Source organism: Artemia sp. Qi Xiang Cuo, chromosome 9 (genome assembly GCF_049724085.1).
Source record: "Artemia sp. Qi Xiang Cuo chromosome 9, ASM4972408v1, whole genome shotgun sequence".
NCBI lineage: Eukaryota > Metazoa > Arthropoda > Branchiopoda > Anostraca > Artemiidae > Artemia > Artemia sp. Qi Xiang Cuo.
The window spans coordinates 36988498-37010936 of NC_142802.1; the positions used below are offsets into that span (position 1 = coordinate 36988498).

Genomic DNA, 22439 nt, shown 5'->3' on the forward strand with positions numbered 1-22439 from the left:
CACAGGGATTTACCAAAGAGATTGGGCAAGAATATTTTGCTTTGCAATGCTGTTTGCTTTTCTGTCATTTCAGTTTTCATTAGATTCTGGGTTTTATATAATGAAAATGTAATGATAGCTATGTTTGGTTTATTTGAAAGGCTACTTTTAAGGACCAAAATTAAATTAACGAAGTCACGAGAATTTCAGTTAATTAAATTTAAAATGTATTCGTAAAATTTTGCACGAGTCATTACCAAACATTTTATAAGAACAAAAATGTGTTTCTTTTCTGATTATTCATTTCACTTTGAGCAACTGGGTTGAAATAAACCTGCTTCTCTTTGGATTTATTTTTCTAAGCTAGTTTTACAATAAGCCAATATCAGGCAAGATTAATCGAAGATTCAACATAATTCAACTGAGTTCGAGTTCATTAATATTTGACGTTTATTATATTGTGATTTGTTCATGATTGAAGAATGCCCAACTTCGAATCAGATATATTACAGTCCATGTACAAGCTTGAATAGTTAAGGATATACTTATTCATGATAATTCAGTGAGCTTATGTCAAGATGGCCTCTTGAAAGCTCAAAATTTATAAAAACGCACGAACACTCGAAACTCGTACGTAAAATTCAAAGTCAAAAGACTTAGTGCAGTCTTAAAAACTCATAAAAGAGAAAATCCCGGTACTGAATCTATAGAACTCATTACTTCAATTCAATTTTTACACTAAACTTCTGCCATATTTGCAAAGTAAAGCTAAAAAACGTAATGGCTCCTCGCCAAGCAATTTGATTCTCCTAAAGTTCCTAGAGATGGTTTAGTTATTCGGTTTTCACGTAGCAAAAAGCAAAGAAGGTTTAATTTTAGGACAATCTTCAGGGCATGGACAAAGAACAACAAAAAATGAAGTGATTCTAAAGCTAACAGAACATAGTATTACCACGAAAAAAAAAGAACTAGGGTAAATAGGGTGCGCCGGACCTACGATATATTTCGAATAAGAAAAGAATTGAGAAATTCAATCATGTATTGAAAATCCACATGTAATGACTTAGTCAAATAGACCAAAACCCATATCTTCATCTTCTTCCTCGGACTCTTCCTTCTTTTCTTCTTTAGCAGGCGCGGCAGCAGCTGCAGTAGCTGCAGCAGGTGTTGCGGCAGCTGCAGCAGCAACAAATTTAGATGGATCCTTCAGAAACTCTTTAACCGTCGTAGCTTCTTTAAACTCTACCTCAGTTGACGCTGCTATAGCCAACAAGTTTTTAAAGCCATTAATGACAGAATGGGGTACTGATGCAATGGTTGGATATCCAATTTTAAGGGAAATGGCTGCAATGTTGCGGACACCCTAAAATAAGGAAGAAAAATTAATATCTAAAGATCTCTCAGAAGTAACGAGCCAGTTCTGCAATATAATCAGTGGAAAGTTTGAATCATAGGATATCATGAGAACGAAAGTATTCAAAACATCATAGTAGTCAAACACTACCTAGTAATGCACTGTAAATAAGGAGCGACTTGTGCTAATAGTAACAATAACTAAAAACAAATTTGATATCAATATGCTTATAAAAAAATAGACTTCATACTGATTCTAAATATATAAAACTGATTAAATTTAACGTTACCCAACAAAAGCTATAAATCTGAGAAAATTGGTCAGATTTTCGAAAGAAAGGCTCCCAAAAGGACGAGCTTGTGAACTTAGCAACAAAACAGTCGATCCAGAAGTATTCACTCAAGATTATTTATTAAGAGTAAAATACCACGATATTTCCTGCTTAAAGTTGTGCGCCTTACCACCTTAGAAGAAAGGAGGGATAGCGTTGGCTTTGCTAATGCCACAATTTCCAATGCCCAAGCTGAGTATTCCCATGATTCACACAACCCCATTAGACTCCGTCCTACCCCCACAAGCACCTTTGTAGGAAGTACCTATATATATATATATATATATATATATATATATATATATATATATATATATATATATATATATATATATATATATATATATATATACAGGATAAAGCTTTAAGTATGAGTGAGGGGGCGAAAGTTACTCTTATTGCAGAGATGACAATTCATTTTGGACAATAGTACTAAGTTCAGTAATCAAATACGCTAAATAAACTCTTTCTCGAAGCATAAAAGTATTTTCTCTCGACAAGCCACGTCTCAGCTAAAAAAAAGTGCCAGTCACGAAAAACCGATGGAATACGAACATGGCTTATAAGATAGGCTTGTGAAAATAATACCGGTTAGTCGCGAATAGTGGGCAAAAAAGCAAGATCTGCTAGCCTCTAAACTTGCCGGGAATGCCCATTGGAGAAAAATTGACCCTAGAGTTTGAACGCTCCCACCCTGCATCTTTGTTTAAAAAACCACATCCAGAAAAACTACCATATCGTTTTCCTTGTGACTCAGGGTTTAGGGGGTGCACATTTCCACGCTGAGAGGGGGGGGGGGCAGAAAACACACCCGACACCGTTTTTATGTCTAATATTCACCTCACTCAGTGAAACTCTGTCCCCTGGTAATAAACCTTAAAATGGACAGCAATTACTCCGTATATAAGGAGAGATCCCACCCCCATAGCCACTCAAGAGGGCCACCCTTAGATACGGATAGTTTACGTTCGATTTAAGTATCTTTAATGTCGTTCTTATTTTCATATAGAAGAAAACTTGTTTTTTAATTCAATATAATCAAAAATGATGATTACGAAAAAAGCTATTACTTTCTCAGAGACGATCCGTGCCCCTCGAACATGTTTATTGTTATTACTAGACAACAGGATTTTAGATGTACATGAATTACTTAACACCAAGAAGTAAAAACATGAACATAGGCAATCCATAATCAATTATGTATTATATATTTTCCTTCAGTTTGGGAAATATGTAAAAAGATTGTTCCTGTCTGAACATATCAGGTTTTTGATAGGTAGAAATAATAATATATAAGACTAAGAAGACTTGTATATAAGACTCAAAGTAAAAATTCTACAGTGTTAACGTTTACGTTAAGAGGCAATTTGATCGGCTCCATCCAAATTATTCCGTTATGGTGGTGCTTTTTGCAGCTCTATCATTTCCTATATGTTTCAATAGGCGTGGTTTATTGGTCAAAAGCAAAATATAGGGCGGACCAAAGCCAACCAATGTAATTCATTCTTCTTAAGCATCTTGGTTTTGACAACTACGGTATACGGACATTTTACTGCGATGTATTGAGCCGACGGCTTTCTGACAATATTTTGAAATGAGGTTGAAGAAAGAAAGAAATAACGGCTGAGGAGTTTTTGGCACCTGGTTTTTTTTTTTTTTTAGGTTTACCTGTAAACCTGAAAGGCTTGTTTTATAGTCAAATTACCAGTTTTTTTCCCTTCAAGGATGCTTGCATAATATAGTTGACTCGGGTTAGCTAGCCATCTGTAGGGTGATCGAAAAACGTAAAAAAAAAAAAAAAAAATAATGAGAGAAAAAACGGGTGAGAGAAAGACAGTAGGGGCGGATTAAGCCTCTATCCGAATTGTGTGAAACTACTCTCATTGGCTAACAGCCATTCGGTAAACTGGCTCTAAAATCACCAGGATCATCTTCTTATTAATTGCAAAAATGAATTTCTTAAAACTTGACAAAGTGATTTTATACTGTTTTGGGGAAACATCCATTGGTTTACAAGTAATTGTACGGTTGTTAGAGAGAGAGAGATATTTATTTCGAGAAATTACTATGACAAGCCCTGAAGGGCCGAATTCGAATTTCGAAGTCCATAAAAAAACAAACAAGCAAGAAAATCATAACAAAAGCACAACAACTAAAAAATTGGCAACCAATGCAAAAAATTAAAAATAAATAAATAATTAAATATCGGAATGCTATATGATTCCTTTGTCAGTTATATTAAAAACTGCAAAATGGCAACTAGTTAAAAAGATAAAAACTGAAAAAAAAATAACATACACACTAACAAATGTTTAAAAAACAACATAAAAAGGCGACAGGAAACAAAAAAAAAGAGTATAAAGAAACACGAGCTATTTATTTTATTATATAAGAGAAAAGACAAAATTTATGTACAAATTAGCTACTATTTATTATATCAGTAAAAAAAGGAATAAAAGATTTCTTATACTGCAGTACCTTGCTATGATTCCTTTGTCACTTATATTAAAAACTGCAAAATGGCAACTAGTTAAAAAGATAAAAACTGAAAAAAAAATAATATACACATTAACAAATGTTTAAAAAACAACATAAAAAGGAGACAGGAAACAAAAAAAAAGAGTATAAAGAAACACGAGCTATTTATTTTATTATATAAGAGAAAAGACAAAATTTATGTACAAATTAGCTACTATTTATTATATCAGTAAAAAAAGGAATAAAAGATTTCTTATACTGCAGGGTAGTACAAAGAATGGGAGATAAGGTGGGGATAGGCTGGGACACAGTTCGTAGAGGACGATCTCTATCAGGTACATGGTATTCAGGGAAAAGGTTCACAGTACGGGGGTTCAAAAGTGCCAACTTACCAAAACGGAGGCACAAATTATTTCTTCGTCTCTCGAGGGTCTCTAGGTTTGAAATATTTAACAAATGTAAATATGGTATCTTGCCCTCTTTAAAAATATTTCTTTGAGCTCTCTTTTGGACATTTTCAATTTTTTGTGTTGCGTCATTTGAGAGGCCAAGGTGCCACACAGGACAAGCATTCTCTAATATGGGACGCACAAAAGAAATGTATACTTGTAGTAAATATGATTGAGGGCAACTAAATTTGTTTAAAAGTTTAAGGAGGGAAAGCGAGGAGTTTGCTTGTCGTAGGATATTATTTATATGGGCATCCCATTTCAAACTGGAAGAAATTGTAACACCAAGGAGTTTAAGAGATGTGACAGAGGTTTCAGGAGGAATAGGAGCAAGAAAAGGGGAGGGGATTTAAGGAAACTTCCTGAGACTATTGCGTATTTGGAAGGGTTAACTGTCATGTCAAGGGAAAAGGCCTCACAGGCAATATCTTGGAGTATGCCCATTGGGCTGCTAAACATGTTTTTATGACATATCTCTATAACTGTCATGTCATCGACAAATTTCTACCTATTGTCATAAAGGGTTGAAAGGCTGTTAATCATAAGAGAAAAAAGGAGAGGGCCTACAATAGTCCCCTGAGGAATGCCATTAAATATGGGGAGATGATCTGAGAAACAATTTAGATATTTAACTGCTTGAGATCTATTAGAAAGAAAAGAGGCAATGAGCTTAACAAGGAAAATTTCAATGTGAAATCCCTTTATAAGTTTATCTGTGAGGAAATTGTGGTTAATCATATTGAAAGCTTTCTGAAAGATCAATAGAGATCAGATTAAGCATAATGTTAGGCTTTTCGAGTTATTTACTCATGGTATCAACAAAATGGATCAAGCAACGAGAGGTTGACATGGATTTGAGATTACCTAACTGTCTAAGATCAATGAGGGGGAGGACTTTCATCTTAAGCCAGTCTGCGAGAAAACTTTCATACAATTTTGAAAAAATTGAGGTGAGGGTAATAGGACGAATGCCATCAAAGCCAGGCTTCCCATTTTTCTTTTTGATTGGGGTAATAAAGCCTTGTTTCCAATATTAAGGGAACTGTCCAGATTCGGTAATTCCATTAAACAGGGTGGATAGGGGTTTTGAGAGGTAATCGCTGAAAGCTTTAATCAGAGAAACAAGAATATCTAAAGGGCAAATGCTTGATCGTTTTAGTTTTTCAATTTTTTTTTTCAACATCAAGTGGAGAAATATGTGGGAGTGAAAAAGGATCAGGAATATCTGGAAATGCGTAAGATAGTGGTGGGAGACTCTGGACAATAGAAGCCAGAAACTTATTGAGGTCATTAGCTGTTGTCTTTGGAGGTTCATTTATATTAAAATTTAGTTGTTCTTGACTCTTGGCGGTAAGTTTTTTAATTTCAGAGTACCAGTTCTTTGGTTTATCATGGCGCAAGTATTTAATTTTATTTTCATAATAGGCTCGGGCAGCTTTTCTAATTTGACTTTTTAATTCCTTTCTTAACTTATTTGCTTCAGCTAAATTACCCTTGTTAAATAAGCTTATTTTCGTGCGGATTAACATTTTTATGTGATTATTTATGTAAGGTTTATCACTGGAGCATTTTCTGATTTTTTTTCTGGGAAACATAATGAGTAGGAATCAATTAATTTTTTGTGAAAATCAAAATTTTGTCATCAAGGTTATTAGCATTATAAAGGTCTGACCAACTTTCACTGGTCAGCCATGAACCAAAAGAAAAAAGGCCTGTGTCACTGAGGGGACGGCAAACCCCAATGGAGGTAGTAAAGGAATGTTCAATGGCTGAAGAGGGATTGTTGATTTACAACTTGCGAATACAATAACCTAAGATTTAGTAGAGAATTTTTCCTAGAAAAAAGCTTTCATGGACTAATCTTATGGCAAGTGTGCATAAATACAGTTTCGCTATCCAGATTCTAACCCATCGCACACACGTACACAATCAGAGGTTGTGTGTTCAGGGGATGCGACAAACACCGGTAGGTATTTCATATATTTTACCGACCAATCAAGCTCCTCCCACACTCTCCCGTAAATCGTTAAAATACGGCTTCATCCACGTCAAAACAATGACCATTAGTCGAAAAACTATCACCCATTAGTCGAAAATGGAAAGAAAACTAAATTTCCCAGAAGAGAATTCACAATTTACATTAAACATTTTAAGTCTTTGAATAGTGGGAAACTATACTTGAGAGAAGGTACTTCCCAGCATATAGTTAAGTTTCTCCTTTTGAATTAAAATCAAGTTGCCATCGAGCCATGGAGCCATTGGAGACACAAATTCAAATTAATTTCAATTCAAAAACAAGACATAGCTCTCGTGGGCAAAGCCCAAATATGATAAGTCATAATTAGCAAAATAAAGTTGTCTGATAAAACTTCGTCAGGATAAATAAACTAAAGGATAAAAACACTTGAGATTGAGAATAAAATTGTCTGATAAAACTTCGTCAGGATAAAATAAAACTAAACAATAAAAACACTAGAGATCATAGTAATATTTCAGAAAGCTTGGCACTAAGCTTTTACTGTAGCGCATGATGTTATAGGGGGCTGGGGTTAGTTTTGGAACCTTTTCAGCCACTTCCCTGGGGGGACAAAAGGTGGGGGAAGGAATGATCAGTAGATGGTACGTTGAAGGAGGGAGGAGCCAAATCTTTGGCATAATTTTTCTCGGCAGGAAGAAAGGGATTCAAGTTTAAAATCTTTGAGGTAAAACTAGCAAGGTGAAAGGGAAAGATCCTATAAGATTTGGCAGTGTTCTATTCCGAGATTAGGCCATGTAGTCAGTTTCATCCTGTATTAGGGCAAAATGTTAAACCGGAAAAGCATATTCAACTAAGGGGCAGATCAACGTACAAGTTATCAGTTTCAGGTTGTCCTTAGGTACTTGAAATTTTTTCACTGTTTTTAGCATTTGGATTGCGCCGTTAGCTTTTTTACAATTGTCTTTGTATTCTCCCGCCATGAGAGGTCAGAAGAAATCACCACACCAAGTAAAGTTATTTTATGGCTTATTAGCTCGGAAGCAATAGGAGGTTCGAAAGACGGTTCAGTATTCAGAAGAAAAGAAAATGTCGTGACCGAGCATTTGTCTTTATTCACGACCATGTTTAGTTCAGCCGCCTCTGAGGTAACTTGGTCGATGAAACCAGCGGCATTGCTCTTCGAATCTTTAGATACGATTTCCGTTAAGGACAAGTCGTCAACGTACTTCCATCTGTCCTCCAGCTCAGCAGCAATTTCATTTATCATGAGGAGGAAGCCCAGCGGCCCGATCACAGTTCCTTGAGGAATTCCACAAAAAACTGGCAGAGAAATGGAAAATTGTTCTTTATACTTCACAGTTTGCTCTCCATTTGTTAAGAAGCTCTTGATGATTTTAATAATAAAGCTGGGTATATTTTTTTCCGCCATTTTTTCTAAAAGGATTTTGTGATCAACAAGGTCAAATGCTTTTCTGAACACAGCCAAGACAGATAGTCTGAGTGAGAGGCAAAGCTGGCATAAGCCTTTTTCAGTATTATATAAAATAATGTCATGTTCACTTGTTTATAGATAGTCAGTCATCCATCCATCCATCCTAGGACAGAACAAAGGGACGACTGAGATTTTTGGTTTGGAAATTCTCGAAGATGTCTTGGTTATTCTCAAAGACGTCTTCGAAATTTTCAGTGTGGTCATTAGTGGCTAATAACGTACTGTGTGTGATCGTTTACTACATACTATATGCATGCATTTACATGCAATGAAACTTTTGAGTGAATTACAGGAGTCAAAGGAAATTAAGAACTTACCAATTAATTTTGGTAACCCCCCCCCCACGTTCTTGGTGACACTAATGACGGTTATGAAGTGCCAGATGTCATTCTTTAACAAGGTTAAACGCTTGGATTCTGCGTGTCAGAAAGGTAGCCTTCTAAAAATACGTATACATATATAACATGTTATTCATGAAAAGGACAGAATACTCAGTTTTTTACTTCAGGACCTTAGAAGAAACATGAACATTCAAAACATTTATAAGTATTTTTAGTAAAAATTTTGACCTCGACGTCCCATGAAGTTGAATGCAGGTACTTCTTCTGAACTAAATTCCAAGCAAAGTTCCACTATGGTTTAGAAGGTGACAGTCATAAAATTATATATTAAATATTAGCAAATTTACTTCACAACTATGAAGCCCTCAGACCAAGTAGAGCCTCCTTTTATTAACAAAAAAAAAAAAAAAAAAAAAAAAAAAAAAGAAATAATCAAAAAAAAAAAAAAAACATAGTAGATTTAAATTTGAAACCCAGAAAGAACCCCAGAAACCCAGATTCTTAATACCATTGGAATAGTATTTAGAATCAAGAAAAAGTGCATCTTTCTCAATAATAAAAAAGAAACCTTGAAATTAGCAAGGATATATCAACCATTGAAACTCAATATTTACAACAAAAAGAAGTCAACTTACAGCCATGAAGCGTTCGCGGAGCTCTTCAGGTTTGATATCAAGAATAGCTGGACTGAAAACGGTACCAGAATCATAAACTTGCTGGATAATTAGACCATACGAGAATGGGGAGATGTTCAACATGTTCAAAAGTGTAGCAGCTGAAGCATCAACGCGTTCACCTTCTTTGATCAAATTCACAGATGTCTGCAGAAATAGAACAAAGATATGTATGTCAGAAACAAATAGAACTGACGGAAATAGTAGTTAAATACGAAAACTATTTAATCAGCACCAGGAATCAGTATCATGAGGATCAGCAAATAAAATTAAGTATCATCATAAAAGCACCAAGCCTTAAGCATAGTAAAATATAAATAATCTTGCCTAAAAAAAGTTATTTAAAAACAATTTAAGAGAGGAATCAAATAAATTCAGAAAGAACTTCCTTTTCAAATACTTTAACGTGGTTATTAGGGAATTTGTATAGAACAAAAATTAACAGCATCAAATCATAACTACGAAATATAGCCGAAATATATATTAGTAGGAAAAGGTTTTTTGCTGCTGGCAAATCAATAAAGCATCATATACAAAAAAAAGACCATGAAGTTTATTCTAGTTTAATATCATCTACATATTCTTGAAAAAGTAACAAATTCAATGGTTTAAAATAAATATAAAAAGGAAATAAATATTCAATGCAAGTAAAAATTTTTAAAAAGGTAATTTGGGCGAAACCCAAACTGACGAAAATATGTCAGACGACAGCCATGGAAAAAAATAGCATTTTAGAAAAATTGCCCCCCCCCCTCAATAAATAGAATGATAATTATTTGTTTACCTGGGATTCCATCTTAGTCTCTCTATCGTATTGAGTTATATACAAGAATGGTTAAGGAATTTGAAGTAGCATTTTAGATACACCATAAGTTGGACAAAAAAAAAATTATGTTTTAGCATCTATACATTCAGACTTAACATTTTGTTCATAATGTTTAAATTCATAGCATAAAGTGCGATTAAGAGGAAACGACTTACGATAATTTCAATAGTTCCTTTAGAAATCTTGGTTGGGATTTGAAGAGCTTGAAAGAAAGAAGTTTTCTCAGGACCAAGGCCAGTATTGATAGGGTCAATTGTGACCGGGCATGGAGCAAGGGCGCCTGCACGAGCTGGGGCACGAACTTTGTTTTGCAAAAGTTTCTCGCGCACTTCAACAAGATCTTGCTTTGTGAAGACAAAACCAACATTGGCTTTGATGTGGGGAAGAAGTCTGCAAGCAAATGAGATTCATTATAATTTTATCTTGCTCTTTTTTAAAGTAAAAAAGTCATTATTATGAATGGCCAGTCAGTACCAGGAATCATGGATCATCTCTATCACAAGAACGAAAGTAAAAGCATCATACCAGTCCAGTTTTCTAGTTTAAAATTTGACAAAACGATACAATATTTCTCAAAAAGAATTCTTTTCCGAATAGCAGAAACTCAAAGGGGTTTGAAAAGACTATAGTCAAGCTCGTCTATGCTTTCTTATTGATTTGTGCGCACAATAGAGGACTTGGTGTGACAGAGAGATTTAAACCTTTAAAAGGCGATATTTTAAATATAAATTTAAAGATTATCAAGCGTATTTTCATGTTTTCCCAAAAAATATTCACACATGAGGTTCTTAGACACAAAACTTAAACCAATATATTTTGTTCTATGCAAAATATATTTATAGCCAATTTTGACCAGTCAAGGCGTATACCCTGATCCTTTTCAAGTTTAGTGTGTGGTCAATAACCTGCATACAGGTAATTCCAACAGACAACACACGACAAATTATTTTGATTTTTGTGAAGATGTAGGGTAAAGTGTCAGACAACCCAACGAATTTATGGACGCACATTTTCATGTTCTTTAGGATCTACCCCAAGAAGAATGAAAAGTTTATAGATGATCTTCAGCGACTTAACCCAGAAAGATGGGCAACGAAAACTCCTAGTGCTACTTCCCAGTGTGGCGTCTGGCGACTTCATTAAAAAAAAAATTGAAAATTCCAAGAAAATTAGGTATTTGATATGATTAATCCCCAATACAAGAACTAAAGCTGAAATTTCTATTTTATTCAACATTTATTTTTCAATAATTATTTTAATTCAAGATGCTCTGCATAACCTTGATTAGCTTGGAAAAATATTGACAGGTTAAGTTGGCAAGTTGATTTCCAGGTGGTAGACCTAGTGGTAAAAATCTTACACCCTCCCCAGCAATTTAAAGCATCTAAAAACCCAACTACAAGACATTTTGTGGAAAGCAAAATACCAGATGGCGTTGGTAATTTTTCTTTAACACTAGCGCCAGTTTCAGCTCTTACAAGTTTAACATACTTTGGTCTGCTCGAATGACACGGAGAGTTCCGCCATCCATGGACGCATCTACACAGAGCCAGCCCAAAAATAGCAATTTTGTCAGAGGTGGAACTAAAAACTTAAAAATTACACTTCAGCAAATTTGCCTGATCACACTACGGCAGCAAATGACTTAATTATACTAGTCAGAACCAGTTTTCAAACCCCCACTGAGGTAAGCGTGAACATAAAAAAAAAAAAAATGTGCAGCGTCTTTATAATATTTACATGACACTTGTCTCAATTTAGCTCACTTGTATAATTTAGAAATAATTTGTCATTATCTGATTTAGAGATCAATTTTGCATGACCACTTTTTTAATAAGTAGAAATGCTTAACTTTGGACACAGGGCTATATTTCTTTTTTTTCTTTCAACTGTCTATTCCAACCTACCCCCCCCCCCTCCCACACACACACAGCAACCAGAGTGAATAACTACTACTCTAAACTGCCGTTGAGAGAAAAATTCCCATCCTCAATCCAATTTTGTAAATGATAAGGTAAGTCTGGTGTCTTTTTAGCAATGCCTTTACACATCAAATAACAAGAAATGCTGCAGAAGGGCAATTGTTGTTAATGAAAAACAGTAATAACAAAATAAGAGCATCATTTGATTCCTCAGACAGTACTCTTTCTAAATACAATATTCGTTACTCTGTCATTCCCCCCCCCCCCCCAATGGTCCCAGATATATACCCTACGCTACACAAAAAAGAGAAACAAAACACTACGAATAAAATCCTTATTTTATTATATATAGCAAGCTCGTATTTATTAAATTTTCATCTTTCTTTCCATTTTCATCCATATTTTTAAATAATTTTTGACAATACAATTTCATTTAAATTCATGTGGACCCTGTTAATAAGATTTGGAAAAATTACAAAATATGCGACAAATTCACTATTTAAGATTGCAAACGTTTCTAAACTCGTGCTTCTTTTCCAAATTGTCTGAAAAAAAAGAAGCTCTAAATGTAGATCACGAAAGAATAACATATTCGACCATTTTTGAAAACTTATCAACAAGATTTTTATGAATTTAAACATGGATTCAGTTAAATGGGGTTGAGTTGCACGGGGGTTCAGTTAAATGGGGTTGAGTTGCACGGGGGTTCGGTTATACAGGGGGTCAGTTACAATGGATCCGGTAAAAGTCATCTGGAGAATCAAATAGTGTTCTTACTATCCTTTATTGTGCTTCCTTCGAAAGTGTCACTTTCCTACAAAATGACCAAATAATAGCAGGAACCTTCAAGAGAACTTACTTTTCAAGAGATGGGTTTTTATCCAAATGACCTTTGATGGCTTTGCGGATCATTGTATTTTTACCCATAAGAATAACGGCTGTTCCTCTAAGGGACTGACGAATTTGTTGAAGTTGGTTTGATCCAACATTGTCACAGCCAACAATAAAAAGTTTTGGATATTCATCCAACAGTTGCTATAAAATAAAATTGCAGAATTACAAGTAAGAATTAAATAAAAGAATTCAAAACATTGGATCTTAGCACATACCTAGAGAAATTTGTACCATAGAGAATAAATTAAACAAATAAATAAATTAACCAAATACATCTGCCACAAATAATCTTTAAATTTATTAAATACGTTTATAATATAATTGGTAATGCTACAACAGTTTAAATGTCTATTTGCAACTTATAATACTGCTACCACTACTAAAAGCTCACTATAACCCAGAGCTGCCTGAGGCCAATGCAGCAGTGGACATTACTCCTCAATCTATCTGATGTTTCATTCTTTACCCCCTTCTACAAAATCTTCTAAATTTTTCTTCTTTCACCTCTTCACATTTTATCCAGGGATGACCTGCTTCTCATATGGTTCAAGCGAGAGGGCCAAAAAGCACGACCTTTGGCGATTTATCATACTTCATCTGTAACACGTGGCCTAGCCATCACGGACACAGACACTTTCATTGTAGCAACTGAAAGAAGGATTGGACAACAATTTTCATACAGATTATTGTGTGATACACTTCAGTCAAATGATTACCTAAAATTATTGTTATACGATTTTCTGGATTACACTTAAAATATCTTTGTCAACCCCTTCAGTATCCACTTTCCAAACCATACTTGACCATTGTCATTACCTTGGCTTCCTATATTTTAATGTTAGCCTTAAGACTAATTTTCTTATTCTTTGAATTTTTTTTTTCCAAAAAAGAAAAAAAAGTACCTTGGCTATACTATTTTTTGCATTGTCACTGCATCATCTAAGATACGTACGCAGGCTTTTCGCGGGAGGGGGCTGTTTAAAATAGAGAAGCCATTTTTTTTAAATAATTTGAACAAGAAGTGCCTATAAATGTCAAGAAAGTTTATTATTTCAGTTTTCCTTGCTCAGTGTCCTACCCCCTGCATATATCACTGATCTTCCATCTACAATAGTAGTACTATTCAGATAAGTGAACCCAGTGACTTGATTGATTTTCTGGTTACGTTTAACATCACCCGGTCTAGGCAACTTAGTCTTCTAAACATAAATTTTTAATACTATTTTTACAACCTGAACAATCAAGATCTAAAAAAATTCCTTCATTTAGCTAATGTTTTTTTTATATATCTAGAACAACCCAAATCAATCTGCCTGATTTAAGGCTAGGGGAGTTTTACTATCGCATCTGATACCCTGCTCTCCCATAGCCTTTGTTGTAATCGATCGGACATAGCCTTTGTCATGTTTCTTAGGCAGGATAGAACACAACCCTGCTTAATTCTTCACTTCCTTGTTAATTACTATGTCTAACTTGTTAACGAGTTAATTTAATAATGGAACCATTGAGAAAAAACAGCTTGCATTAACTCTATTGCGTATGCCCAGTGTATAAAATCCGAGGATATATGGTTGGTCAGACAGTTATCTATCTGTGTAAGGAACTTTTGGCCAGTGGTCAAGCATATGTTGCCTTAAGCCAACTGTTTTTTTTAGAAGGACTGTGAATTGAACATTTAAACTGTAACAAGATTACAGGAAAGATTCCTTGCAATGAGGATGCAATAAAAACGAGTTAACTATAATAATGAGCAAAGTGAGTTAACGAGATATAGCCTCATTAATTAATCAATTGATAAAGAAATCAAACTAAGACCTCTACAATTACTTCTCCTTCTTATTACCTTTCTTAAAAATAAGTTTACTAAAAGTGTTTTTAAATGAACTATATACTTCTCCCTTTTTAAAATTTTAATTACACCTTCAGTGTCTTGTCTTACAACCGCCTAATATTACACAACCATCTAATCTAATCTTACAACCACGCAGTCGTCAAAACCATTTACCGAGCTATCAGCACCCAAGACCTCAGTTGCATTCAGCAGCCAAAAAAAATGACCAGAGAATTTGTTAGTAATCAATTTTAGATGCATAAACTGATGAGACTTTGATACCAACACAAGAACCAAAATCTATTCCACCTACCTATCATTGAGTAAATTGAGCAAAATGCTGACAATTTTTTTTTGATAATATATGAAATAAAAGTGAAAACAATATGTTCAAAACGGATTGGGCTCAACATAGATATCCAACTCATTTAAGTTATAAATGCATACATAAGAAAAGTCAAAGAAAACAATTTAAGAAGATCAAGCTAGGTAAAGTCCAATCCATTTTGAATACCTTGTTTTGACTTACATTCAGATTCTCAAGACAAAATGATTTTTTAGTTTTTTAGCCCATTTTGGATACAATTTTTTTTTTCGACTTGTGATTTTTCTCTTAGACTAGAAAGTCTTTAATCTTCTCTAAGAAAACAAAAATTGTCATTTATGATTCAAATCTTTGTTAACACAGCCACAGGAAAGTGTCCTTGCGATTTCACTACTAACTCTTGTATAAGTGATTGTTTTATACTTTTTATTGTGCCCAATCATTCTTTTATGTTGTTTTAGTTATACATGGGGGAGTATACAACAGGAAAGAATTTTCATGTTGCATTTTCCCACTGTCAAAGGAATTGCATATACTCACGAAATTTGGAAATGATAAAAATGGCTCATAAATTCAATAAATGTGACAAAACATAAAAAAAGCAAGTCAGCGAGTTGAGGAAAACAAATTGAAAGGATGCAGTACCTGACTGCTGTGTCTTTATTGATGTTTCAGTTGCTGGTCTTTTTAGTTGCAAATAGCAAGCTTGTCATCCAACCTTGCTGCAGCATGGCTTTGATAAATTAAAGGCAACATACCATGGGTGCCGATATGGGGGCCCCAGCCCCCCCCCCCCCCCCCTGGCTGAATGATACTGCCTTATATTTTATATTTTTGTTCAGAGATTTATATTATACAGTATAGGAAGTGCTGATTAGATCAGCTAAGGCCCTCCCCCAAAAATTCAGCTTATATGCAACATACACTATTTTTGTAACTTTTCAGGAGAGCCAAAAAACGGAAAAAAGTTTGTCCATGACATATGTTTCTCTTTTTATCTTCAAAGTTTGTCTGCATCCAAAAGTGGTGTATGTCTCATTTTTATCTCTGTAACTACACCATGCACATGACTCAATTTTCGACCAAAATGGCATATGTTGCCCTTTTAATAATCACAACTGTCAGCTGTGAGGTGGGTTATAAAGTGGTTTGTCTCTTTTAACGATGCAAGATAGGACAATTCTGACTGCACTTTTCAGTTCCTTGTGTGAAGTTTACCCACAACATATATACCATTTAGGTCATTTTCAACCTAAATGGCATATGTTGCCTTTTTGATTATCACAAACCACAGGCCCCATATTGTCAGGAAGAGCATCAATCCACTGTACTACAACAAGTTTACTGTCTACAACTCACAAAATAATTCTTTCTTCAATTTCAAAACACCAAAAAAATTCAACAGCTGAAAAATATATAATATTACAGGTTCTGTAATTTTCCTTTTTCATCAATAATTTTGCTCATCAATAAATCAAAGTCACAGATGTTTACTATGAACAGCATTTTTAACAAGAAAAAATGTCTTAAATGTTCTACTTATTTTTATTCTTTGTAAAAAGCAATATTTTTTTCATATACATTAAAGAAACCAACAGTGGGACATTCATGGAAGTGATTGACTACATTTGAAAAACAAAAATAAAATATGCACAGAAAAATACATAATATTATTATACAACTTCTGCAGTTTGAAAAAAAAACAGACATCCTCCCTTCCCATGAAATAAATATTGTTTTTCATTGGGTTACTTGTTCTGACTGTAGGCAGTCAATGCAAAAGATTAACTGATTAGAGTAAGACTAAAACTGAGCTTCTGACTGGAACATAACAGGACTAAAGGTGATGACTATATTCATAAGAATACAAATGATTAATACTTACAACAAGTTTAACAAAATAATTGGCTTTCCATGTAGCTTTGTCCACCCTGGGCATCTTGAATTTAGAAGCAAGGTATATTTAAGGACTGAAAAATAAGAAACAACACGTTTTTAAATCGAGAATACTACTAAACAAAAAAGGAAAATTAAATAAAGTACATCAGACACAATAGAAAGCCAAAAACAAGAAGCGCAAGGCAACTTATTAGGAATAGCTGAAAAATATACCCTCTCAATTACTTGGACTATCTGCCTTGGCTTTTTTTTCATACAATTAGCCATGTCTTGATGCCTACTGCAAAATACTTGATTTTGATCAAGTATTTTGCAGTAGGAATTAAGACACAGCTGTATATTGAATTGAAAATCATGTATTTTACAGTAGGCATAAAGACATGGCTAATTTTAGGAAAAAAGCCAAGAGTGATAGTTCTGAGTAATTGAGAGGCAATAACTCTGATGTTGCATGTTCTTAAATTTTACCAAATAATTATTTCCTTTGTTTGTTATAGCTTGCCTGTTTTTTTTTTCGAACTACGCTCTCCCCAAAAAAATTCTTACATGTAAATTACTGACAAATAAAAACTTGCTGGGACTTTCATGAATGTATATCATTAAGTTTTAAATAATCAGTCTCCTCTCAATAGTTCTTTCCAGTAATTTTGATTATTATGGCAATTTTAATCCATTAGAATTTTATTTCTAACTGACAATAATCTTTTTAATATAAATTGAATATAAAGAATAAGTGCTATGTCCTTAAACTGGTAAATTTATCTTTAACAAAGAAATTAGATAGAAAAAAATATATTCTTCAGTTTGCAAGTCAACACTCTTTCTAATTGTAACAATCTTTGTATTTACAGCTGCATCCCAGCCCCTGCAATACCTAGAAATAAATCTAGAATACATACCAAAGTATATAAATAATACATGAAAAGTATATAAAAGCATTAAAAATATTACTTGCTGCATCTATTTCTCATCAATAGTTTGGTTTGATATTAAATAATGAGAATTTATATATAAAAAAGACTAAGATAAAGTGCTCTTTCCAAACATAAAGTATCACTGTCATTCCAAGTTCATCCCAGCCACTCTAATGCACCCCTTGATGCATAGATATTGCAATAGGCCATATACAATGCAAAATTCAGATACAGAACATACCTTTAACTTCTAATTCAACACTCACCTTCCAATATTAACTTCAAGTATAACAAAAATTTAATGCTTTCAAGTGACCCTTGCCTGATCATTGGCAGTGCAATTGTGCTGCCTAAGTAAAGAACAATGTTGGCGCAATGTATTATTTCTTTAGACCAGGGCACTTTATGTAAAAGGAGTTGTTGTAGAAACTTCAAAAAGGGCTCATTCAATTTAAAATTGGAGTGGCTTGTACCCTTTTTAATAGTCGAAAGTGATTAGAAGGCAACTAACACCCCTTCTACGCCCACCACTTCCCCAAACACATCCAGTCAAAATTTTGAGATAGCCATTTTTTTTAGCATAGCTGATTTCCAGATAGAAATTATTATTTTTTGGAGGACGCTCCCACACAACCCTCAGGGCAAGGGTTTTTAAGTTATGCCCTGGGGGCATATAAGAACAATGTTGGCACAATGTATTATTTATCGTTTTTTTCCTTTAGACCAGGGCACTTTGTATTGAAGAAGTTGTCATAGAAACTTTGAAAAAGGTTCATTTATTTGGAAATTGGAGTAGCTTGTGCCCTTTTTAAAAGTCAAAGTGATTGGAAGGCAACTAACAACCCTTCCATGCCCACCGTTTCCTGAAACCCATCCAATCAAAATTTTGAGACAGCCATTTTGTTCAACATAGTTGAAAGTTCTGGAAATTAGGTCTTTGAGGATGACAACCCCCCCCCCCCAGAGCCCTCAGGGCAAGGGTGGTAAGCTATGCCGTGGGGGCATAAAAGTTTTTTTTTTATAGAAAGTGTTGCCGTAGAAACTTGAAAAAGGGCTCATTTGATTGGACATTGAAATGGCTAGTGCCCTTTTTAATAGTTGGAAGTGATTGGAAGGCAACTAACACCCCTTCCACGCCCATCATTTCTCCAAACACATCCAATCAAAATTTTGAGATAGACATGTTGTTCCATGCAGTTGAAACTTCTGGAAATTATACCTTTGAGTAGTACACTCTCCCCACAGTCTTCAGGGCTAGGGTTATAAGTTATACCCTGGGGGCGTATAAGGTTTTTATTGAAATCTTTGTTGTAGAAACTTGAAACAGGGCTCATTTGATTAGAAATTCAAAGGGCTAATGCCCTTTTTAATAGTCAAGTGATTTGAGGGCAACTAACCTCTCATGCTCACCTTATCCCCAAACACATCCAATCAAAACTTTTTAGATAGCCATTTTATTCAACATAGTTGAAAGTTTTGGAAATTAGGTCTTTAAGGATGACACCCCCCCCCCACAGCCCGCAGGGCTCGGGTTGTAATTTATGCCCTGGGGGCATATAAGGTTTTAACAGAAAGCAATTTTGTAGAAACTTCAAAAAGTGCTCATTCAATTGGAAATTGCAAGGGCTAGTGCCCTTTTCAATAGTTGAAAGTGATTCAAGTGCAACTAATCCCCCTCTCACACCCACCATTTCCCCAAACACATCCAATCTAAATTTTGAGATATCCATTTTGTTCAACATACTTGAAAGTTCAGGAAATTAGGTCTTTTATGATGACAACCCCCTCAGAGCCCTCAGGGCAAGGGTTGTAAGTTATGTCCTAGGGGCATATAAGGAATTTTATTGAAAGCATTGTTGTAGAAACTTCAAAAGGGCTCATTTGATTGGAAATTGAAAGGGCTACTGGCTTTTTTAATAGTTGAAAGTGATTGAAGAGCACCTAACGCCCCTCTCATGCCCACCATTTCCCCACACACATCCAATCAAAATTTTGAGATAGTCATTTTTTCTCCAGGATACAAATAGCAGGTCAAACTATAAAGTATAAAAAAAACAAAAAGATTTAAAGTATTATTTTCTTTTTCCCTGAAAAGACTATGTCAATATTAAAAAAAACTTATTCCACAAAATAAGTTTTTCAAAGAAAAGTTAAGAACTCCATTAAACCAAAAATGAGCAAAAATAAAATCGAATAATCTACCAGGCGTGAAACTACCAAAAAGCAGCATTGATAAATAAATGAAACCCAAAACAAACAGAAATTAACATAAATTGGGCTCAAAACCCCTATCCTTCCCAAGGCCAGAACATAATTTCAACTTTACTGAAAATATATAGATGTTTTTACTTTTATAACTTTAATAAATCAAATAATATTAACATTTTGATTACTAAATATCAGTATATGTATATAAAACTGACAGGCACATTCATTTGCATTTTTTTCAGTAAAGTGCAAATTGTGTTCTGGCCTTGGGAAGGCATAGGGGTTTTGAGTCCAATTTATTTTAATTTGTGCTTGTTTTGAGTTTGACTTGGTTATTTATTGTAATTTCTGTCTGTTTTGGGTTTCATTTATTCATCAATGCTGATTTATGGTAGTTTGACCCCCCCCCCCTGTAATACCAGAAAAAATCCTCCCCTGAAAACATCTACGTATATACTTACCAATAACCAACACTATATATAAACAATGGGCAAAGTTTATAGCTTGCAAGCCTTCTTCTGGGGACTGTGGGGGATTAAGTTGTCCTCAAAGACATAGTTATTAGATGTATTGACTATGTTGAGCAAAGTGGCTATCTCAAAATCTTGATCTGGTGACTTTGGGAAGAAAATTATTGTGGGGGGCCAAGTTGCCCTCCAATTTTTTTGGTCACTTAAAAAGGGCACTAGAACTTTTAATTTCTGTTCAAATTAATTAATAAGAGCCCTCTCACAAAATTGAAGGACCACTCAGATATTATGACCCCTAAAAAAAAAAAAAAAAAAAAAAAAAAAAAAAAAAAAATCTATCTCTGATCTTTCTTCTGGCATAAGATAGCCAACAAAATTCTACATTTGTGCAGATAGGAGCTTGAAACCTTGGTAAAGTTCTACCAAATCATATCACTAAGTTAGGACTAAAGTGAATACACCATTTGATGCCTTTTTTTTATGCTGATTACAAATATGAGGGCAATTCAGAAACTAACCTCCGATTGGTCACAGTGTGTGTAGTGGGGGGAGTAGCATGCCATCTGTGCATTCACGCGCTCAGCAGGTCAGTCGGCATCAAGCTGTAGTCGAGGGAACATCGTACCTGCGCTAGTTTAGTTATTGTGGTAGTTTGAAATGTGTGCTGCAATAGAAAATCCCGCCAAATGTGAAGTGCATGCTGTTATAAGGTTTTTTACAGCCAAAGGATACTCTGCAGCAGCTATTCATCGTGAGCTTTGTGCCATGTACGGACCAAAAGTTATGAGTGAAGGAGTTGTCCGTGAATGGGTACATTTATTTAAAAGTGGATGAGAAAACGTTCATGATGAAGAGAGGAGTGGTAGACCATCCTTGGTGACTGACAAACTCGTTCAGACAGTTGATGAAAAGTTCGTGAAAATTGACGTTTCACAATGGCGGAGTTGTCTACTGATTTTCCACAGATTTCTAAGACTCTTTTGTACAAGATAGTGACAGCAAAATTGGGTTACTGTAAGTTCTGGGCATGATGGGTGCCCAAAATTCTTACCAACCACCACAAAACTCAAAGAATGGCCTCTGCATTAGACTTTCTGTCACATTATGAGGAAGGAGAACCATTGTTAAACAGAATTGTGACCGGTGACAAAACCTGGATTAAGTATTTGAACCCTGAGACAAAAGAACAGTCAAAGATGTGGGCACATTCAGATTTGCCTACCAAACCAAAAAAAGCCCAGCAAGATATTTCTCCCAGAAAACTGATGGCAACAGTGTTTTGGGATGCCAAAGGGGTGTTGTTGGTTGAATTCATGGAATGTGGGACAACCATTAATCAAGACGTGTACTGTGAAACACTAAAAACAATACAACAGGCTATACAGAACAAAAGCCATGGTATGCTGACTTCTGGTATCGTTTTTTTCCACGATAACGCCTGTCCTCACTCTGCTCGCAGAACAACAGCCCTTCTCGAGTCCTTCAAGTGGGACATTTTCAACCATCCACCTTACAGCCCAGATCTGGCGCCAAGCAATTATCACCTCTTCATGCATATGAAGAAATGGCTTGGGTCCAGCAGTTTGATGACAACAAAGAGCTCAAAGATGCAGTCACAGGCTGGCTCAAGGCACAAGCAGGTGATTTTTATGCAGAAGCAATTTCAAAGCTTGTGAAGAGATACAATAAGTGCCTCAATCGTTATGGAGACTATGTCAAAAAATAGTGCAAAGATGTAGTTGTAAGATGTATATATTAAAATATTTTTACTTAACTAGGTGTATTTTTTTCAATCAACCAGAGGTTATTTTCTGAATTGCCCTCGTATAATGATCATTTCTATCGGAAATGAATTTCAGCCCCCCCCCCCCCAATATATGCCAAATCAGGATTAGGTTAGGTAAATATAGGGGGGGTTATATATAGGGGGATAAAAATGATTAATATATTTGTAATCAGCATAAAAAAAGGTATCAAATGGTGTATTCACTTTATTCCTAACTCAATAATATGATTTGGTAGAACTTTACCAAACCCTTTATAGTAGGGTTATCTGATATGCTGAATCTGATGG

General features: G+C 34.8%; 1 protein-coding gene across 1 annotated transcript; it reads right to left on the reverse strand.

Annotated features, from left to right (window-relative positions):
- Positions 1-1000: 1000 nt before the first annotated feature.
- RpLP0 (ribosomal protein LP0) lies at positions 1001-16850 on the reverse strand. The gene is made up of 5 exons (XM_089094511.1): positions 16760-16850; positions 12684-12859; positions 10058-10292; positions 9038-9223; positions 1001-1342 (listed from the first exon to the last, which is right to left on the reverse strand). Exons 1-5 carry the CDS (start codon positions 16811-16813, stop codon positions 1043-1045), a joined length of 951 nt encoding a protein of 316 aa, XP_088950637.1. The 5' UTR covers positions 16814-16850; the 3' UTR covers positions 1001-1042.
- Between the last annotated feature and the right edge of the window lie 5589 nt (positions 16851-22439).

What these genes read in the sequence shown, in the direction of transcription:
- RpLP0 (XM_089094511.1), bottom strand. Translation starts at nt 16,813, where the DNA reads ATGCCCAGGGTGGACAAAGCTACATGGAAAGCCAATTATTTTGTTAAA. An exon ending in ATTATTTTGTTAAACTTGTT is followed by an intron (nt 12,860 to 16,759) that starts GTAAGTATTAAT and finishes TTTATTTTATAG; the next exon opens with CAACTGTTGGATGAATATCC. An exon ending in TCCGCGAACGCTTCATGGCT is followed by an intron (nt 1,343 to 9,037) that starts GTAAGTTGACTT and finishes TCCTTATTTTAG; the next exon opens with GGTGTCCGCAACATTGCAGC.